Source organism: Calonectris borealis, chromosome 1 (assembly GCF_964195595.1).
Source record: "Calonectris borealis chromosome 1, bCalBor7.hap1.2, whole genome shotgun sequence".
In the NCBI taxonomy this organism is placed as follows: domain Eukaryota; kingdom Metazoa; phylum Chordata; class Aves; order Procellariiformes; family Procellariidae; genus Calonectris; species Calonectris borealis.
The window spans coordinates 128,469,435-128,492,093 of record NC_134312.1 but is presented as its reverse complement, the minus strand read 5'-3'; the positions used below and the strand labels follow the sequence as shown (position 1 = coordinate 128,492,093).

The 22,659-nt window shown below is 40.6% G+C and overlaps 1 protein-coding gene across 6 annotated transcripts in view; it reads right to left on the bottom strand.

Annotated features, from left to right (window-relative positions):
- Positions 1-290: 290 nt before the first annotated feature.
- Positions 291-22,659, bottom strand: part of DMD (dystrophin) — a 1,244,291-nt gene continuing 1,221,922 nt past the window's right edge. For 3 of the 6 annotated variants that reach the window (XM_075174519.1, XM_075174544.1, XM_075174546.1), the window contains 5 exons: positions 19,808-20,051; positions 19,323-19,446; positions 15,177-15,269; positions 6,933-6,964; positions 291-970 (listed from right to left, as the gene is read on the bottom strand). In XM_075174519.1, the coding sequence (XP_075030620.1) occupies positions 959-970; positions 6,933-6,964; positions 15,177-15,269; positions 19,323-19,446; positions 19,808-20,051 (505 nt within the window). In that variant the 3' untranslated portion in view covers positions 291-958. The remainder of the gene's footprint in view (positions 971-6,932; positions 6,965-15,176; positions 15,270-19,322; positions 19,447-19,807; positions 20,052-22,659) is intronic. The other 3 variants (XM_075174510.1, XM_075174536.1, XM_075174528.1) reach the window with 1 other exon arrangement.

Genomic DNA, 22,659 nt, shown 5'->3' with positions numbered 1-22,659 from the left:
CCGGGGTCCAAAGGTTTAATCTGGTAAGGCAGTTCCTACGTTCCTTTACTAACAGCGTTCAGGAATTCAGTCAGCAGAGGAACCGCTGGCGCACAGGATGGTCATTAAATTCTTTCCTTTCCTTCTTTCTTATGGGGTTTTTCTTTTGCCTTTTTTCAGCAATTTTTTGCAGGCTCTGTCATGTAATGTGCTCTTTCATTTAATTATTGCAAACTAGCTGTGGGACTCATGTAATTCTTAATTTTATTGGAAAGAGGTGAAATAACTACCTTCGTTGCAAGTTCAGGAGATTTCTTTTTTTTTTAAGCCAGCCCTAGTCAGATAAAACCAATGAGAAATATAAGTTGGCCGTTTTGGTGTCGCTGCAGGAAATACTTTTTTTTCTTCTTTTTGATAGGCAAGGAGAAGAACACAGAACATGAATCTCTCTGATGCAGTTACAGAGCTGAAATGATACTAAACAAATGCACTGCCTCAGTATTTTTTTTTGTGTTTTTTTTTAAGGGGGTTTCTATAAACAATTATTTTTATAAAGCACACTTTAGTTTACAATCTTTCATTATAACTGTTATAAATTTTTTTTAAACAACCCGAAATGCGTTCCATATAAAGAAATGGCAAGTTATTTAGCTATCAAGATTTTACATGTAATTTTCTTATAATTTTTGTACAATTGCATAGACGTGTAAAACCTGCCATTGTTAACAAAACAGTAACAGACTTAGGAAACTACTGAAATCTACAGTATAGTACCACTACCCTTCACAAAAATATAGATTTGTTTTCTTGTAAACTCTTACAGTCTAATCCTCTTTGTAGTATGAATATTATAAAAACCATGCGGGACGCCTGAAGTTGTAAAACACATCTTGCTATTCTAACACCTTGTCATCAGTCATCACTGTCACTAAGGTTTCCATCGCTCTTCCCAAGTCGTCTGCCATGTGGAAAAGGCTCCCTACATTGTGGCCTGAAAAAGAAAGTCAAAGAAGACGAAATTAAATGAAGAAGACACGGCAGCGATTGGTAGGAACATTTTACAGAAAGAGCGAGCACAGATCCATCACTCTTCATGTACCGCTCGCCACCATCCCCGGTGGAGTACACCAGAGAGTGCTCTTTCCAAAGGTCTCCTGAATGAGTCTAATACGTTGTCGTTAGCAAAAGTTGCCAGTTTTGCAGAACACTTAACAGCAATACTGGCTTGAACAGCTAGGGTAAACTATGTTGACAGTAAGTCAGTGTGTTTGTCTTCCAAACTCCCCCCCCCGCCCCCAATAGCAATGAAGCTGCATCATTACGAATGTTCACCAAAAGCAACGATTAAATCCACTGACATTACAGAAAAGTTTCCAACTGGTGCTGCAAGCGCTTGACCATTCAATGTTCTACCAAGGAGAAAAACAGAAACAAACAGATCAGCAGTAATTAATTAAATCATTAAACCCAAGAGGTGCCAGCAGGATACCTGCACAGACAGCTAAAATGATGACCAAACTAAACGGCTGCAGTTTATTCAGTTGTTTTTAAAATATCCTTTGCTTTTCAGACAGCAGTCCAGCAGAAACAAAGATGCCACAGTTATCGAGTAACTATACAGTGGTTCATTCGTGCATTTCTCCTCACCCGTAACCACTGTAAAGTCCTAAGATGGTATAACCACAACACGTGGTCCCCCTACACAGAAGTGATAAATAAACGCAGAGCACAATTCTGGAGATGAAACCTGTAACTTCTCACACTTATTTCACCACCACTGCAAATGGAAAGGAAAGGTAGCAACGCTGATCAGCAGTAAGAAATGGCTTCATCACAATTAGAGACTAAACAGACTTGAAGGTAAGGAGATTAAATTGCCACAAGTTGCCATTTTAGGCCCTTGGCCTGGTCTCCAGCTGCTCTTCAGAAGAGTGCGGGTCTCCTGCAAGTCCTGTGTCAGATTTGCAGCCCTCTATGACTGTCTCAAATACCCTCTGACATCTCAAACGACAGAGACATCATGGTTTAAACAGCTGAATGCCATCTGGCTTCTCCCTCCTGGAAAAATATGACTGAAGAGGGAATATGACAGAGATCTAAGGACCCTACAAGATAAGCATCCAAACCAAGGACTGAGTGTTCAAGATTTCTTGCAAGGACAAGGAGGAACGAGCAGACAGAAGGTCTTAAAACAAGCAGAAGGAAATTATACTCCACACAGCACATAATTGTATTACTGAACTCATCGCCACAGGCTGATGTTGAGGCCAAACACATAAATGAGTTAAAAAAGGAGTTAGAAAATAATCACTGAAGAAAGATTTATTTAGATGCAAAGGACTGCACGTGACCTCCAACTCAAGAAGTCCCCAAGCTGCAGAGTGCCAGCAACTGAAAGTATGTAACAGGGGAAGTATTACTCAACAGAACTCACCATCCTCTTCCAAATGTTCAAATATTATGGTAGTCATGCACTGCTGATGTTTCTACAGTACATAGGAGCTTAGAGTGACGTTAGTTAATATTCAGCAGCATTTATGGAATAGAAAAAAATGACCTGAGAAATATCCAGAGAAGTTTGTTTCTTCTGGAGAACTACTACCACCTTTTACATTCAAATACTAGTTTTTTAAAGTTTTGTTGTTTTTTTTTTAAAATGTAGCATTCATTACACAAAACTATACTGCATCTAAATCATACTACTCAACAAGCTGCCCATTCAAGTAGCAAGCTGTGCTGTACGTGGCACAGTTTGCCAGATATTGATATAAAGAAATACTTGCTTCTAATCTGGTGACATTTTACTAATTGCACTAATGCACAGAGAAACAGATGCATCAAACAGCAATTTCATCCATAAATCATTTATGTATAGCCATCTTATTCATCCTAAGCAAAAACTTGTGATTTGCTCATCAGCACGTCAAATAACAGCATATGAAAAATTCCTGCCAAGTTTTGGTCAACACATTCCTTACTTTAAAATAAACGTATGCTACCACATTTATTTTAGATGTAAGGGATAATCCCTCTTACTGGCACCATGCGGGCTGAGATCAGTCCAGCAAATTACACCATGGAAAGTGAAAATTTGACGAAGTCATATGAAAGCAAGAACGTATTTTAGATGGGAGATGCTTATTATGTAAACAGAAAGGTAACTGCCACTGGTTTGCTCTACTTACCCGAAACTCTGACATGGCTCAGGTACATTTGTAGCATGTGCTATCAAGGCTTTATCAGAATAACCCTGGTATAACTGAAGTGACCTGCAGCATCCCCACAAACATCCTGACCCTGCAAACTACTTTCAAGAAATCTCTAGGCTTTAAATACTCTTCTTTTTCCTCACCTGCAGCAACCCACAGACACGAGACAGGGAGGTGGTGAAAGTCGTACCTGGGTACCCAGCCGTGAGAGGCACTGCTGCCTGTGGGATCATGGTCTCTCGTTCAGCTTCGTTACAATCTGTTTTTTCTAGAAACGACGATGGGACTCCAGGGCTCTTCAGGGACTCCAACAACACCACTCATTCCCAGCTTGGGAAGAGTGATCACCCTTCCATGGACTTAGAGCAACCCGAACTGCTAAACCCCATCTTCACAAAAAATCAGTATTTGCTAATACTATTTTGTTCTGTCAGATAACAGAGCTGTAACGGTAACAAAGGCAAGCTGATTTTATAGAAGGAGTCTAGGTCTAGAAAGAGTAACTTCAATCAAAAATATAGAAAAAAAGTCTTTCAGAAGTATGCCACAGTAGGTACAAATTGCTAAATTGTTCAGGCAACTAAAACACGGGCCAAGAAGACCTTATGCATCCAGGTATGCCTAGGTATTCTTTTAATGCATAAAAATTAGGGAAATGTCCGCTAGCCTTTTTTTCTTTTCTCTGTTAATTGCTGCCATATTTCTGAAATAACCATGCTTAGAACCTGATCTCCCTCCACAAAAGCTGCACAGAGGCATGCTGGCGTGATCAAGGAGATACGACTCCCTCTCCCCTACACCATCCACACTACCTCTCTAGCACAGGTCTTAATTTGCTCTGCAGAAAAAACGAACAATCATGTGTCTCCTCCTGAGCCATACGAGTTTACAGCTCAGAGCATGACCACAAACCACCGCTGATCGTAGTTTATGTTAACAGCTGGACTGTAAAGTGCAACAGCCTGGGGACCGCAGCCTCCGGGACAGCCATGGGGTGGAAGGACAGGCCAGAAGAACGGGCAATGTAGCCGTGCTCCAGCCACTCAACTGGCAAACCCTCAGCTGGGCGTCATTGCACCGCCAGCAGTTTTACCTCTCTTGGAGATGGGAGTAACAGCTAGGACAATCAAGACTGGAAATAGTTGAGAACAACGTATGCCATAATTGCCTGGCACTGCATGTGTGATGAATGCACCCTCTTCTATAATGCCTGTTACCTAAGTAAGAGCTCAAATTCACCAACTGGTTCTATATAGCTCTGCTTCTTCTATTGAATACTGCTTACTTGCCCTCTCTAAGACTGACGTTCTTAATTAAGAAGTAAATGAGAAAAATACTGTTCTAAAAGCACTTAGAAAAATATAAATCATAGCTTTCCACTCATTATTATTCATATTTTTAAAGTAATCCACCAAAGAAGGCATTAATTCCATTCTTTTTTTTTTTTTGTTAAACATTAAAGCTGAAAAATTTTTCTCCACACTTGAGGCACTGAAAGGTTGAAAGATGCTACTGTATAAGAAAAAAACTAGCACACACTTTGAAATGCAGCAATAAAGCTCAAAACAGATATGGACGGTATTAACTTAGATTTATAAAATGGAGGGAATATTAACACAGGTGCATTTGCTTTGAAAGCAGAAGACATCTATTTCTGCAGACACTAACTACATCACTCCTGGTGACATACAGAGTGACGCGTTTCACATCTGCTGAATTTGCTGCAGAGGCTCTACTGGAATTAAGGCCCTTGGGTGAGGGCGCAGTAACTGAATACCAATCTTACACTACAGCTTGCCAGAGAAATAAATGTGGAACATTCAGACTTGAAAGAGTGGATAGAAAGTAAATTAAGAAACCCCAACACAATGCAGTGCCTTTTTCAGTAGCACAGATTTCTAACCCTTCCCCGACAAAAGAAAAATCCTTCCTGTTGGTGGCTTGGATTTTGATAGCCTTATTCATATCGAGTAACGCCACGAAATCCATGGGATAATACATGAATACAACACCTAATGTGAGTAATGGGATCAAAACCTGGCTGGGTGGGTTTGAAACCATACGATCTGCCTTTGCACAAATGGATTCACACATAAAGCAAAAGCTGTTCTATACCTTAGCTCATATACTTGATAGGCAGGTGGAGAATTGCATTTTATATTCAGCTCTGCAAGTTACCAAGCCCGCTCTGGAACCATCGGTGAGCACAAATACAATTGGAGAGCGGTGAGCGATTCATTGAAGAAGTCAACTTTTTTAGGGTTAAGCTGCTGGAATTTGATCAGGTAGGACATGCCCATTTTTCTATTTTTTAAAAATTTTTTATTAATTGTATCAAATATGCCCTCAACAGCAGAAGTTTTTTCCTGAATAATATGCATGAATATGAATGAGGATAGTGGAAGTCAACAATCTGTTTTGCTGAATTGGAGAACAATTCTCAGACTGTATGAGCTGAGAACATGCAGAGCTGAATATGAAATCATTCCCACAAAGTTTCTGGACTGGTGCAGTCTATTGATGACATCCCAAGCACCCTTTTTTTGATCCTTGTGAGAGGACCTGCCATTTGAGGACAGACTTAATCTGCACTGAGGATCTTAATCCTCGAAGTAGCTGGACCTGTGCCAGCTCCTACAGCCAATGCAGAGAACCTCTGTATTACAAGGCACCGCATTAGAACAAATCCTGCCTTACCCAAGGTAGTCTGTCAGTGACAGGGGGTTCACAACTAAAAACCCCAGCGCAGTGTGTTTCCCGGAGCCCCCCTCTCTGCACCAGCAGAAGTTTGCAAACCGGGTTACCCTTCAATTTCTGCCTCATCCACAACGAACATCTTCTGTGAGGGAAAGGTCATTTCACAGCTACTTGCAATTGCGCTCAGGCAGTCTCTGAATATTTTAGCTTTAATAATAATTTTCACTAGGGATTCATCTTTCAAATGTTGTATCTGGTTGGCGAGTGAAGAGCAGCTTCACAGAGGAAAAATCAAGGCGCTCTGGAAATATTTTCAAAGGTGCTACATAGCACAACACGTTTTCCTCCATTAACAAGCAGCGATGTACAAATTCTAAAATCTATTTTGCATCAAACCAACCATGTCCAAAGTGCACAGTGAAAACCATCGCCCATTCACATTGCTGAATACAACACTGTGGAGCTGGTGAATGTTAGTAGCATTCTTCATTCTGCAATAGTATATCAGGAAATTAAAACACCTGAATCTCTTATACCTCTCAACTCTCACTGTTCTAAAGAAATAGAAAAAGACTATTTAGTAACTGGAGATGATGGCTGGTACATTGGCACATACATGTAAATACAATTGTGAGTATGTAAGCAGAACAGCAAGAGACATGAGTCTCCCTGTTGTGCTTACATACAAGAGCAACAAAACACAAGTCAATGACTGCAGCATATTTGCTAACTGCATTTATCGTAGAGGCTTAATTTCAATGTATGATTTTCTCCTCCCCGTTCCTGAGTTTCCACCTCTGGGAGGATGTAAGAAAATGCAGATCCCTGAGCTGACATTGTCTCCATTGAAAGTTGAGAGGTACGCTACTGTTAGAGCACACATGGGGAATGCACTCAGCAAAATCAAACAAAACCCAAAGCAAAATAAAACCACCCCCGCCCCTCACCAAACCCAAGCAAACCCGTGCTGCCGTCACACGCATGCTGGGCACAGAAAGCAAGCTGTGACAAACAGAAGCCATGGCAGTGAGCCTGCATCCCACTAACCTCTCTCACTGGCTTTCCAGGGGCATTTCTTCCTTTAGGAACAGAGAGAGGAAGTGGAAGAAATATCAGAAAAGAAAGGAAAAAAACCACACGTGAATATATATTTTATACTGTAAGAGACACTTCAATTTCCACTTAGGAATTTAATACAAAATAATCGCATTTCTGCTTTAAACAAAGACTGAAAGTGCACTGAAATCCACTGATGATTCTGAGCTCATTTATTCAAGAACAGTTCTGTAATCGCAGCTTGGTTTTAACCTAGTAAAAACACTCGAGAAAACTACTAAAACCAACTTACAGGCCTTTCAGTTGAGGATAAGGATGACAGAGAAGATCTGAATTCATCTTCTGAGCATCCAAATTTCCTCAATTTGAGTACTTCTACTAATCAGTGTTAGTGGTAAAATCATGTTTCCCCAACATCAAATTAATTCATCCAGACACTTTACATTTTATGATGGCCTACATATATATATACAGGTATACATTCATATATACACATATGTATACACACACACACACACATATTTTACACCTAGAGCTGTACACTGGAATGTAACATGCTCATATTCAAGATAAATATATTCCGAGAGATGTTTCTAACAAGCTGATCTGCAAGCATGTAAAACTGAGGGGGCAGAATGAGAAAGGGAGGAAAAAAAATCAAGTAAAAGGGGAAAAAAGGGAAAGCATCTAATCACTTTCAAGTTGTACCGCCAAAACGGAGGAGTCATTAATGGGTTTAGCTGAAAAGATGTCCCTGATGAGCCTTCACGGAAGCCATACTTTGATCATACTGATTCTTCTCAAACACTTATCATAGCATATTTGTTTTTAAAAAAAGAAAACCAGGTGTCAATCAACAGTAGAAACACCCTCTCATCCCCCTTCCCATCGCACAGCCGGTGACAATAAGACACTCGCTGTCTCCAGAAGCAGTGTCCCACTGTCACTGGCACACTACTGCCGGCACTGGTCCTGCCAGACTTGCAGTCTTAGGCGAGGAAGTCACTGCGGTAGATGCTGTTCAAGAAAGAGGATGATCTTTGCCCCAGAGCTGCTGTAAATGATATAATTGTAAACGACGTATGGGACAACTGGGAGAGAGACAGGGAGAACACACCGGTCAGCATAACAATAACCTAATTGCTGTCCAGTGTTTTTCTAGGTATGGCAGCCTGCAGGAAAAGGGAAGGAAGACAATAAATAGCTTTGCAGGTATTTTACAAGGAGCAGAACAAGGGTGAGCCACAGGGCAAAGCTGAGGTGGTAAAGGAGAGGGGGAGAGGGCAGAGGACGTGAATGCGATCGCTGACCACCCCAGGTCAGAGCCACCGCTCAGCTACAAACTCCAGGCAACGGAAATGGCTGGGGAACCTCTGAAGGGCCTGCACAGCAAAGGTTACAATTTACTGAACAGAGGAAGTTTTATTCCCTTCCTTCCCCCCTCCCTCTCCCCAATAGCATACTTACTATTAGAAATAATAATAATAGGCTTGAAGTCGTGCTCTGCCTGTGGGCTTGTATTCCGCTCCCAGGGAGAGCCCCGACTCAGGTTATGTCTGTACCACGGCTGCTGGCGGTGCAGAGAGGCACCAGAGCGAGCCGGACGGCCAGGAGAGGTGTCGCTTCCGTTCTGAGGACTTCACCTTGCAGGCCTGCCTAACTCTCTAGGACTTACACGAGCGCCTACACAGCCTGCAACCTCTTCTGGCGCTTTTATTAGGAGCCATGAATTTCCTAAAAAATGCCTATAGGAGGGAAGATGAGAACCTCTCACCAATATAAATCACGTAACAGAAAATCCTTGAAATTGAAGATATAAAATCCATTGCATACTTTGGTCTTCCTCTGAGGAAGAGTCCCAAGGTTTAGGTGAGAAGGTGGTCTACCTAAGGCCTCCAGAAACTGCAGCACGGTACAGTTGGGTGTGCAAGAGTCCTGGGGCATGAATGAGATCCAACAGAAGACAGTTTAGCTTGGGTCAAGAGGAGAGAAGGAACTGCCTACATGCAAAATACTGGATCCTTCTGGGGGTCTTAAGAAATGCCTACCTGTCTGCACAAGCACCTAAAATTGCAGCTACACAGTGTCTAATTTAAATATCTACATGCGACAGACTGGATTCTGCTTGAAAATGAATGTATTTAAAGGTAACTGGGATAGCTCTGCACCACACAAAACAGCTGGTCTGTGGTGAGTAATCAGCCCTAGAATTTGTTAAATGCAACGAAGAGTAGCACTGCTACAGTAACAGCTAATTTCTTTTGGAGGAAGATTAAAAAAGGTTTAATGGATTTTACTTTATTTTCTTCTTTGCATATGAATGAATGCGTGTCTCTAAGTTTTAAGGCAAGGCGTATGGCTTGCATAAATTGCAGAGGAAGAAGATTGTCTGTATTGCTGCAGTTCTGAAAATTTGTATTCTATAAGGCATCAAAATACTGATACGCAGTCCATGGGTACCTAATTATCTATTATCCCTACTCAAATCAAGATTTCCTGCCCTTACAAAATAGAAGAGTCTTCCTTTTTTTTTTCTTTTTTGGAAATCTGTATGACATTGTATCACAGACAAAGGTGCACAGAAAGCGATCAAATCAAACCTGAAAGCAGAGGCACTAATAAAAACTTCATGCATCTATGCAGATTCAGATCAAAGCAGAGAGCACAAAGCATCTACTGCACTGCCCCTCTCACTGAACTCAGGAAAGGGACGGGCTGCAGAAGGGAAAGATCTGGATCTGCAAACGGCTTTTTTTCTTAAAAAGAAGTTCCTTGAAGTTTTGTTAAATTCATTAATGTATTCTCAGTTTACATCAGGACTGAGCATTATAAATCCTGAAAGATCTAGTCCTCCCCATCGCTATCCCAGCAGAAATCTGCAGAGAAGCTCAGCCACTTCAGTGCTGTTGTGCCACAGGAGAGTGATAAGGGATCTCAGTCACCTGGGCTCACTGATGTGGGATGTGGGACCGTAGCACAGAGAAGGGGATACAGTCCAGAAGAGGCCAGGGTAGCTCTGTTGGAAGAGAATTTCCAGAATACCCTACAGTATAACAACTCCAGGGTACTCTTCCACTGATTCAGTAAAGTGTGAAAAGAAAAGTCTGCGTCCTAAGACGTTTTGCTGACAGAATAAGACAAACTGCATTATTTGCAGTGCTGAAAGTTGCTAGTTCCACTTAGGACATTAGTCTCATTCATGACAGAGCCTGCCTGATGCAAGATTGAGAATGTGTCTGGCGTGTTTTTATGTGACTGAGATAAAAATAAAACAAAACTTGTAAAAGATGGTGCTATTCTCAGTGCCATTTATTTATTGCTGTGGGGTTTTGTAATTTCACTGCACAAGACATCATCTGTATTAAGCAATACTATATTAAATAATAACGGTGAGTACCGATTCCTCTCCAAATGTTTTCACGTGATGTCATGGCCTTTTAGCTCTTTTACGCCATCATGCTCTCATTTCTAACCACTTCTTGGCTCCCGCTTCCTCATTATCCACCAGCAAGGGCTCTGCATTGAAAGCCTGGGAAGCTCTCTCACCAACTTCAGTTGGCTCAAGAACTTCTGCCCCTAAATTCCCCTCTGAGCTTCATTCATAGAAAGCATTTGCCACAAAACCATAACTGCAAAACACAGCCTGGTCCACCATGAGATCCACCTGAAGCGGTGCAACTTGTTTGTCCTGTTGCAGGAGACGTGAATTTGGCTTTAAAAATACCGGTCTGCCAATCTTACTTCCTAACTGCGAACCAATTCCCTGGAGATTTAGTAGCTTGGGCACAAAAACAGCGTGAAAATGTTTTCCTCTGTGGCCCATTATCAAGCAGGGTCAAATAAACCACTGAGGTGGTATTTAATGGTAGATTTCCACTAAATGTCAGACCTCTGGCTTTGACATCTGTTTTGAGTTAGCACAGCAGCTGTTTGAAGCAGCTGCAGCAGTTGTGAATTTGCTGGGAGCAGCAAAGTAAAAGAGGAATGGATGGGAAACCTTGTCGATTAAAAGGAAAGAAAATTTCCTTAAGGACAGCAACTGTCAGGTATTCAGCAGAATTTCCCTCTCCAGAAATGAAACCGCTTTCAGCACCAACAGTCAGCTGTGCAGGGAGCATGGAGGTCCCCTGCTCCTTAGGAAATGCGAAGAACTGCCAAAAGGTTAAACTGAAGAAATAAAAAGTCTATAAAAGATATATAGTAACACAAGTTATTGCATCTGAGATCTGCTTATGAACATGTATAACACGATTTGTTTAACACATGCTTCTCTAAAATACATTCAAAATGATGCTATGAAGCCTCGATGCCCTTTTAAAAACAACTCCATGCAGCAAAAGCTTGGAAAATATCATTATCAAAATGAATCTATCTCCAGGTGAGTGACAATTACTACTACATTTTACTGCTTTGTTTCAGAAGTCCAAAATAAGAGCTACTACTTGCTTTAGAAAACTATTGCCCAACCTGAGCAAGTCTTATTCTTCAGATACTTTCGATGATATTTAGACTAAATATTTTGTTTTTAATTTGTATCCTGTGATGTTGAACTATACATCTGCGCACCCAAGCACAGAAATTCAGTCCTTTTCTCTCTTCACTGCTTATTCAGCTCTGAACTTTCCTCATGAACCAAAGCCTTCAGAGTCTGGTTCGCTCTTGTCATATTATTCTGCGCTCCTCCAAGTTGTCATTATCCTAATGGCAATAGGATACCCACAATTATGTCGCTGATTCAAAAGGCGTATAGCTCCCTATGCTGTGACATGCTGGAGCTGGACATTTAGCTTGAAATTTAACATGCTTATTTTTACACGCCACAAAGGAAACCCACATTTAATGTTCTGCCAGTAACTTCCCAGGCCTTTTAATACATCCCTAGATTTCCTCAATTGATTCCATGTATAAATTTTAGGTTATTTGTACAGATGCTTGTCCCTTCCTGGATTTCCTTTTGTTACTCTCACTTTCAATCTGGGTAGGGTTTGATGAGCGCTCTGTGTCCTCTGCAGCTCTTCTGGAATTGCATGGTCTATGAATATCATAGCAGACTTCTCCTTCTACAGTATTAGTATAGAAATAAACAAAGCTACTTCTAGTACTAGTCAATCTTGGGTATTTAATCCATCTTCCTTCTAGTTTTAATTCCTAAAAGATAGTATGGATCACATGTGGTGCCACTTTACCCAAGTTGTTTGAATTCACCTTTCAAATAATATTTCATAAGCTCCTGTATCACAACACACTTCTGAATGCCAGACTGGGATGACTGAGTTTCTTGCATCTGACAATTTTTTAGTTCTACTTAATAGGAATTAATATAAGAAAATGTATTCTTTATAGATCTGTGCTCATTGCTTGTTTGGGCTTATTGTTCTGTTTCCTGAATACCTACAAATGAGATTCAACGCAACCTGTAATGGAAAGAAATAAAATACTACTTGCACCACATCTGAATCCTTACACTATGCCCCCTTCTCAGGCTGCTTTGCCTAACTGCTTTCACTCTTTTGCAATTACACTTTGATCTTTTATTTTAGATTGGAAACTTGAGATACAGATTTGCACCTCTCAACAGCAAAAAGGCCCCTGATTCAGTGGTTTGCTGAGACCAGTCAGCTCTGCTTCCTTTTCTCCTTCCTGCAGTCTTGTAAATAGTAAGTCATACCCCTGACGCCCGTGGAATCCGACTGACCACAGCATCCTTCATCTCACAATTAAGGTCTACATGAGGCTGCGGCAAATTAGCTGTGGATGTAGGCTTTGTTTATGCGGGTATCAGCTGAATATCATTTAATCGTTGAAATGGGAGTAGAAGAAAACTCCAGTAACTGAAGTTTGCATGAGATCTTAGCAAAACTGACAATGTCAGTAGCCTTCTATATCAACCAGTGAATGGAAATCCATTTGCACTGGTTGTAGGACAAACTATTTCTCACAGGGGGCCTGACCGTTCCTATTCCTCAACCAAAAGCAATTATACAAACCTGGCATTTGTGCAAATGCATCAAAAGATACGTGAAGAACACAGAAGTCTAATCGAGGTCCTAATCTCTTTAGCCAAAACCTAGTACAAGTCTCCAAAAAGCGAATGACTTTTTCTCCCAGCCGGACTAATCTTTTTGCGCAGTCGAAGAGAGAGGAAGAGGCAGATTCCGGCTCAGCCCGAGAGTGCCTTGGTCAGGCCCGGAAGAAGAGTTCTGTGGGAAGCCTGACTCTGCCTGACGGCCTGTGCCTGCTCCTGGCTGCTGCACCAGAAGCTCCTCTCACGGCTTGGCTGAGGAGGACAGAAGACAACACATGTCAAGCAAAGACTGTGCCTCCTCCTCGCTCGCAGCCCTCCACGCAGCTAGAGACTATTTTTGTCCTCTACGGCTGCTAGTCAGGCAGAAAAGTACGTAAGCTGCAACCTCTTTTAGGGATGCTTGTGCTCACATACGACACTTTTAACATAGTTACTGAATGGAGAAACAAGATAAGGGAATACATTCTCTCTCTGTATTTAAATGACCACATTTTGCATCACCAGAACGAAAATGCAAAGTTATAGCTTAACTTATGGAATTAAAATATTAACTGATGTTACCAATTTCAAATCTTTTTTTTTCCCCACTAAACTTTATATTCTGTCAGTTTGAATCATGAAGCTTTAAAATAAAATTAAAACCCTTTTCTATTCTCAGTCAGTAGGGAGTGATATCTAACAGACTGATCTCTACCTATTTATACACAGGAAATGAACCACTGTATTTCAAATATCTCATTAACTGTTGTTTCATAAATTGCTCCTGTTTTACTTAAAACTAAGCTTGTTTTTAAAAAGAAACTGTTTGTCAGTGTCATCAGCTATGATTACAAATTGGATACCACATTTGGTGAATATTTTAACACATGGGGTGTCTACATCTAGACAGATACGATTATACAAGAACTCCTAAATACAACATATTTACACAAATGATGGTCACTCATAAGAAAGCACTGTCTGTTACAACCTTGTGTACCCAGCAACTTTAAAAATAAGTCCATTTTTATCTACATACCACTATTTGAAAGATTTTTCATCTGTTGTCTCTGATAATTAGTATCTAGGCAAAATGAGGGCTGGACATGTGGCTTTTTCATAAAATATTGAGGTGGAGATGAATGTAATTAACAATATATTGTATTAGATTTTCTTCAATAATATCTTTATAAACGATTCCATCTTTTGATCTATAGCATGAGATCTTAGGCAGTTTATACTGCCTTCTCCTTTTCCGGTGCTCACAAATGATGCCTGGTGAGAGCTGAACTTGCTTTGAAATCAAAGGATGGAGAAAACTTGATGTCAGTGAAAGACTAGCACGATGGTTAATGCATTTATCTATTAAATAAGAACCTCTGGGTGATGTGTGAAACGTGCAAGGGGCCCTGCGGTAAGTCTATGCCCCTACTGAAATCCATTTAACAGGCTGTCAATAGACACCAGGACTTTCTTTTGCAAGAGGTTTATGTCTGAGCCTTCTTTCACAGCAACAGGTAATATCCCAAACTTCCCATCTCCTGCTAGGAATCTACGCCATTTTTCTTGGCAGCAGAGTATTTTCCCTGGGCTCACAAAAGACCTTCTTAAATGAAAAAAGGTTGAACAAATAAATCCCAGTAATACAAATGCTTATCTTTAGCAAACAACAGGAACGAGCAAAATGGAAACACTGAAAGAAATGCTGTGGCTGTACGTACAAGTGCAGCCTACACTGCACAAACAAGCAGCCCACAGGTTTTTCCTCCATCACTCTGGACCCAAGCGCTACAAGGTCGAGAACTTTGACTCAGAACTTTAATATTATTTCGAACCAGATTCTTCTTGGAGAAAGGTAAGGACAAAAGAAAAATGTGCTAAGACGTATTAAAAACAAATCAGCAAGGGGATTGACTGAAAAGGAGAGAAGCTGTGAGAAAATGAACATGGCAAAAGGGAAGAGAAGAAAATGTTCAGGAAAAAAGAGCCTCAGACAGACATTGTTTCATCCACGTATCTAGCAAGGGCTTCCTGTGGAGGTAGCTTAAGGTAAAGGAGGAGCAGGCTGCTTCTCCACTCTAAATAAGACAGGTTTCTCTACAGCTATTGTTAAAACAAAAACAAAGAGCAGCAAAAAACCTGAAACCAAAACACAACCCCCTGAAAACATCAAGGTACAGAAAGCACTTTTATCTTCTTCCCTCTCATCTGCCGTGGGCAGCAGCACTCACCTCTGGAGCTGGGGAAGGAGTTGTTCAGCTGCTCCATCACTTCTTCCAAACCTGTGCTTGTGTCCTGGGGAGGGCTGAGCAGCTCATCCTCGCCTGGAAAGTAAATACACACCACCGCATGAGAACCACTATAAAACCATTTGCTAACAGCTTGCTATTGCGTATGTCCTTCAAGAAGCTAAGGCTGTCCACTTAAACACATTTTCTGCTTAGTATACAATCAAAATTTTAAAGGCAAATTTTGTTGGCTATTATGTTTCTCTTTCTTTTTAAGGATCTAAGTGAAATTAAACAATGACTTTTAAACAATTAACACTGACTTTAATTCATAAAAAGGGATTTAAGAAATAATCTACTGTGGTAAAATAAGTGGGGTAAAATGTCTGCTAGGAACATTTAGTTCCATAAATGACACTCTGGGTGATGTTGTTTCAGCTTCTTTTATTCTATTAATGGAAAAAGAAATTGCTGTTGTGAGTGCTGCCATTGAGCAGGTTTCTAATAGTGCTGGATTCATGTTAGCACTGCTTTGCCTAGCTGCGTAAATCAGTAGAAACCCAGATTCTCATCTGCATCAGTATTAATATTTCTGACAGTTTAATTGCATCAGATTGGCGTTCCAAGAACATTCAATTGTACTGTAAAAGGGTTTAGCAGCAGTTTAATAAAGCGAAATACATTTCTCCCACCGAACAATTTCTATAACCTGATTATAGGGCAGCAGCCTAATGGGAAATTCAATACATTTTATTTTTACTGGGGTTTTTCTGGTCATGGTGTCATGTAACTAAAATCCATATGTTGATTTTACTGTAGATCCTAGCCTCCAATACAAATAAAGCATCTGAAAAAAGAATACACCTAAAGGATAAACTTTGAGTGAGATTCTCCTTTTTTACTAGATTTCTTTTATCCCAATTAAAACACAAAAGCGATTTTGCTTGCTATAATAACCATGAGAGGTACGTCCTTATTTTGAAAATGACTTAATGACCCTTTATTCTAACATGTCTTGCCCTACTCGAGTAATAAACTGCCTGATTTTCTGTTAGCATTGACATTCTTCAAATATTGAGGTGCTCCATGCTAGTGAAAAGCCTACTAAAAGAGATGCTAAAGGAACACTTCAGGACTGCATATATTTCCTATTATTAGGCTTAGTGTTGGCCTCACCTTAGGGCCAGGAGTTTCACAGGAGTTATTACTGACCAAGAGTAATTTTTCCCACTCCTGTACAAGAAGTGGAGTAAAGTGTCTGCAAGAAGCACTTAATTCACATAAGTGATGGTCTTTGTATCAGCTTCTTTTATTCCATTAATGGTCTAAAAATAGCTGCTGAGACTGCTTGTGGTTTGTTCAGCTTTCAACTGGTGCTGGGTTCACACAAATCAACTCACACCATGAGTTACTTCCGCATCAAGCGGTGCCTTAGCAGAAGTAACGTCCTTCCAGCCTCTGCTGCATATCAAGGTGAAAACTCAGAGCGAGATCTTGCTGCTTCTACCCATGCCAAGGACCGTATCAGCGTGCCTGCAGAAAACCACCTGGCCCTAAAGGTCGAAAGAAGAGGGAAGTGGTTCTGCTGTCCTGGCCAAGAACAACTGAGGACAGGTACTAATTTCCAAATGTCCTGGTAAGCCCTGCTACAAACTGAACTGTGTTGACCCTCAAGACTGCTGTATCTTTTGTTTAAAACGCATTATTTTTATTTTTTTCTCATTTGGATGATTTTTCTGAGCATTTCCTTGTAAGTGACAAAGTAAGACATCAGCCAAGCAATCCCACAAAAGTAAAGACACCTTCAGACCTCAATTACCTCTCTCTACCCAAAACAGTCTTCCCCATTCAAGTTTCTGTAAAAGGCTTAGAGCTGGGTGGGTCTCAAATACTCTGCTGGTACCTGAACGAATTAAAAGTTCAGCAACAACCTCTTGGCTCACATGCCTCAGAGAACCTCCTCTGCTGCTACATTACCGGGGGAGAAAGGCCAAAGATCAGGACTTTCCCGTTAGGTATCGATGAGAAGAAAGGCAGAACCTTTCCACTTGCCGGGGTGTATTTCAGGTTATCAAGGGGATAAGCTCTTCTATTTGTAAATTAGGATCTGACTGGGTTGCTGCTTTTACCAAACAGCTGGACAACACTGCTGGTGGAAAACCTTTTACAGTAATCTCTTCTTGAGAAAGCAGAGAGACAGAGAAGTGCAGTGGGCCTACATTCAAATTAAAAAAATCCTAAGGTCTCCTTTCAAAAAGAAAAATATATAAAAGCTACCACTACGTTAGCTCATTGCCTGAAAGACCTAGAGATCCTCAGTATTTTCTTGAAAATGACAACTCCCTCATTACTGGGCACATGCCTCTGCATGGGAGCATTATTTACAACACCCCTCTGGTTCCCTTCACAATTCACGAATATTTTAAGTTGCGCTTCAGAAAATTCTCAGACTAGCAAGCAAAGCTTTCGGGTGTGAAAGAAGACTGGAAAGGAGACTGGACAAACTGAATTAGTTGCGGTTTGTTAGCTCGGTTAGCAATTCTTTTCATAAGCTCTGCTCCATGCTGCCAACAGTGTTGCTTTGCGGAGCCTCAACACGATCATACTGATAATGATTCAACATGTCACTGTCCTTCCACATATTGGCTCAATTGAACAAACAAAAAACCCCAATTCATGTCTAAATATTTGCTTTAAGTAAGTTTTAGCAGTTTATACGATTATATGCGTGTTAATTAATTAATTTCAGTCTCACAAGTTAAATGGGAATAATTCTCTATTAAGTCAAATGAAAAGAAGTACATTATTGTATTTTGTCCTACTAAACAATAAAATACGAAACTACAAGACTTTTAATAAAATGGCTGGGAACCACTGTCTTCCTATCTTTTCTTGTGTATTTTAATTAATATATTTTATGTGGTGAAATTCATGACATTTCTTCCGAAAGCCCCGCAAACTACCCCACTGATACATTTTGTCTACTCTGTTGCAAAATATTTACTCACTAGTAATACAATTAAAGATCCAAATGAAATTGCTGTTAACTGTGACTGTACTCTCACCCCCAGGATTTAACTTAAGCATTCCTAAAGGTACAATTTATTTCACGTTTTTTTGTTGTAGGGCGTACAGAACCCATCTTGTTTGATAACGGCACAGGCTGACGTTACTGCCTACGCTCAGGATGGAAGAAAAAGCCCCTGAACAAGCTGTATCTCCCACCATGATGGGACTTCAGACACAGCAGAATGTCCTCCCCCATTCCGTTTCTCACTGTCATTGACTCTTTCACTAACTGCAGTGAAAAGAAAAGCTCTCACTTAAGCCTCTCACTCTCCCCCAAAGCCTCTAATATACACTAAATAAATTTCTGTGTATGAAGCTGAATATTATCACCAGACTTCAAATATTATCTTGTTGAAGTAATTTAAGTACATTTGCTTAAAGATGCTGCAATGGTTGATTGCTTTTTTACTAGCAGAAAATCCTTACTACTTGGTAATAAATACTTATTAATTATATAACAGATAGGAAATTAGGAAAATGCTACAGAGCAGTTACTAAAAGCACCAAAATAATAATTTGAGCCTCTAGCTACAGAGTATTATTACTTAACCTTATTCCACAACTCATATGTTCATTATCACATCTGATGTGATCTTTAGAAAAGACACTAGATGAGCACTGCCTATGAGTGACAGCTCAATCCTACTGATTGAGCCATGACATATTAAAAATAAGATCACATCAGTTAACATGGGGATGATTAATCATACATTTAATCTCTTGATCATAATTAATACTATGTACATTTAAATCAGCTATGTCATGCTTAATAGCTGAAAGTCAGTTTGAATAAAATAGTTAGCTTTTTAGTGATATTTGTTTTCAGCAGTCAAGCCCTGTCTAAGCTTTGTGTTTAATGTCAAAATATCCATTTGCATCGTGATCAAAAGCAAAAGCCTGAACCATAATGAAGATGTAAAGTGTAAACAGTCAGATGACATTGAAGACCATTGCAAATGTCTGCTTCGTTCTCATTTGAACTAAACAGAAGAGCAGAGTATTTTCTGTCTTTAAGGACTTTTTTGCTGGAAAATGGTACTATAATTATTTTTTATGACAATCTGAACTTTGTTATCTTACCCATGGTTTCTGAAGTCTGGCTGCCAACTACACGAAGAAGCATTGGCTGACTGCTGTCTGACCTCTGCAAAGAAGTAGAAGGGGATGACAGTGTTGTACCATTCACCTTAGCATCTGCCTGCGGCTGAAAATTGAAGAAAAAAAGAAGAGATTGTTATTAACAGCTCGGTACAGTGCACTACTCTTTATATCTCTGTATTTGTTATTTATTCCATGAATACACACAATTTTCTGTCTGTTTTTAAGTAAATATATCCATGCAAACAATGGATTTGAATTCTGAATGAAACAAGGAAGAAGACTAAATAAGAACACCGAAACATGATTTCACCTTGTCACTTGCAGCCTGTAGAACAATTTACTGTTTTTCTCTGACCAGCCTCTACAGATATGATTTCTTGGTCTGGTGTTGTTACTGATAACGCTTCACACCCTGTTTGGAAGATGACTCTAGAGAGATCTAGAAGAAAGGCCTGAGGACTCACCTGCTCCAGCAGCTGCCTCAGCCTGTGCAGCTGCGACTCCAGCTGTTTGTTGTGATCCTCCAGTATCTGCATCCTCGCCTCCAGGCGGCCCTTGTGCTGGCGCAGCAGCTTGGCTTCTGCAATGAGCTCAGCATCCCGGGGGCTTTGCGGAGAAACCGGCATCATCTCCGGTGGGGACGGCAGTGGAGACAGTCCTTTGTGGTCATGCTGTTGCTTCAAACGGTCGTACTCTGCTTGCAAGTTCCTGTTGAGCAGTAACAAGGAGGTAAAGCCTTACAAAGTCGAACAGGCAGTGCAGGCCACCCTCTGTGCGGGGCAGTGAGAAGGCACCTCCTCTCGCGTGATGTGGTGTGTCCAGCTACCAGGGGCAGAGGCTCACCTGCACCACCCGCCTCTCATTCCGCTGAATCCATGTGCGTGTAGGCTTATGCCTCGCAGATCTGCATGGAGCTGATGTTATAGGGACCTGTGATACAAGCAGTGCCTAAAGGCTCTCTGCATCACCAGAATTCACAATTAATTCCCTTCCAGGGCAGACGACACAGAAGGCTGGCTGGGCTCCAGGCACCCTCCCGAAGCCTGGGTACGGTCTGTCCTGGGCTCAGCCCTCCCTCGGCTGCCTGCGTTTTATCCTTCCCAGCAGAAGTTGGACTGCCTGTTCGCTTCCACGCACGAATACACCCGAGGAGTAATTAGTGCTAAAAGAGGACTTTGAGTGATCAAAGCACTTTACAAACACTAATCAAAGCAGACGCCACCTGGCTGGACTATCTGTTTTATAGATGAGAAAGCTAAGACAGAAAGGTGGCCCAAAAAGTCAGAGCAAAACACAAAACTCAAGAGTTCATTTGCAACTCTGCTGTTGTCAGTCAGGTCACATCATTCTCCTCTCTTCGTATTTGCAGCTGCATTTCCAGCCTAGCTCTAAAATTACTAACCTAAGATGAGGAAAAGATAAATTAGTGAGCTAATCTGTTAAACTACAGTGCACTAACTTTTGGGGGTATAATTTCCATCTTCATTTGGACTGCTCTTCTAGAGTGCTGCAGTCTACTGTAACTTCATGACACTGCTAAGCTTGTTCTTTTATTCTGTAAAACTCCAGTTTTACTCCAGTAAAACACTCCATAGGTTAATATGATCTATAGTGGTCCACATGAAAAAAAAATCTACCAAGCAGGAAGAGCACAGAAGGTAAGAAACTGAAACCTTGTTAGAGATAACACAGTCCAAAACCGCAAAAATAGTAACTTGTAACAGAAACTTTGTAGGCAAGGGAGGCCTAATGAACTGCACTGGGATTTTGTTGCTATGATGTTCCTTTACAGCTTCCCAGAGGGGGGAAAAATGGCTCGACGTTCTGGTTACTGCTTACTCATCAGAAGCAGTGACCCAGATTTTATTTTTTCCAACTCGCTCTTATTTGAGGTTGTGAGAACAGGCACTTTTTGCCAGTTCTGCCTGCAAACCACAATACACACTGACAGTTTGGTCTGGAGGCTTAATAGCACCTCAGAAAGCTCCCAATAAACTTCATTAAGCTCTGAAACACTTCTAAAGGTATAATATTGTGACCAGAACAAGAACTAGAACAGGATGCATCATTTCACATGGATAAGAAAGCAATACCAAGCACAGGACGGGCTACCGACTGTTCTTCAAATGTACTTGTGCCTCTCGCAGCAGCTGCATGATGGATGCGTCCTAACCTGGGGCTGTAGCACCTCCCCAGAACATGGTCCCTAAGGGATGTCTAACCTACATGATCCCTTCTCTGCAGAAGTTTTAAAAGGTTAAAAAAAGTGGTTGATCATTCTTAACTTCAGGTTGTCCCAAATTCAAGACTTCTTTCTCTAAAACCCACACAAAGAGGGGAGACTATGGAGAGTTTTTTTTCAAAGGAAGTTTTTTGTTTTAATGAAATACAGAGTTTCAAGTCCATGAAAATTATCTGGAAAAAAGAAAGAAGGGCTATACTAGGTATTGCCTTCCACATGACTTAATGTCTTCTGATACTTCTAGCTGAACGAACTGGTGAATAATTAATAAAAATATAAAAGGGAATAGGAATGAGCATGACAATGGTATCACACACGGTCTTATTGCAGACTAAAGTTTATACAGGATTGATCATTAAGCTTGTTTTTCACAAAGTCTGTAAATAGTGGCTATCGCTACCCCATGAGGAATTTCCCAGATGTATGATACAGGCAATAGTCTACAAAGAGCAGACTCAAAAGTTTGAAGTGCTGTAAAGCAAAAGATAAAATATCACCCTAAGGGAAACTAAATAAATGCACTTGGTCATACTTACAACATAATCAGGTACCTTGCTACAAAGAAATCTACAATTACTGCCACATCAATATAGAGAAGTCCTTCCAGTAACTCTGGTATTTAAAAAAACGTGAGGACCAGGGAGTAGTTCAGATAAAAATGCCTTTATGTCTGATACAATATAGTTAAAAACTCTTTCTGAAAGCCTATAGAAAAAAAAATAATATAAAGGATATTGCATATTATCCAGAGATATGTCTGAATTTGTGAGTTCTGTAATTAAATACAGTAATATTGTTGGAACAAAGGAATGTCATGTTGAAGGATGCACGTGAGTTTGCCCAGAGCACCGGTGTCACTGAGTTTTCCAGCTGCACCTTTTCAGTCCAGCTACAGAGTCCTTAGTCCAGGGAATTAAGACTCATCATAGCAACCCCCTTCAGAGCCATAAGAGTCATGCGGAGTGCAGACGATCAATAATATCATAATAATTGGGATCTAACATACAGGAATGAAGATTTGTATTAACATAGGGGGAAAAAGCTGAAAATTAAAAAAGAAAGAATTTGAAAGCT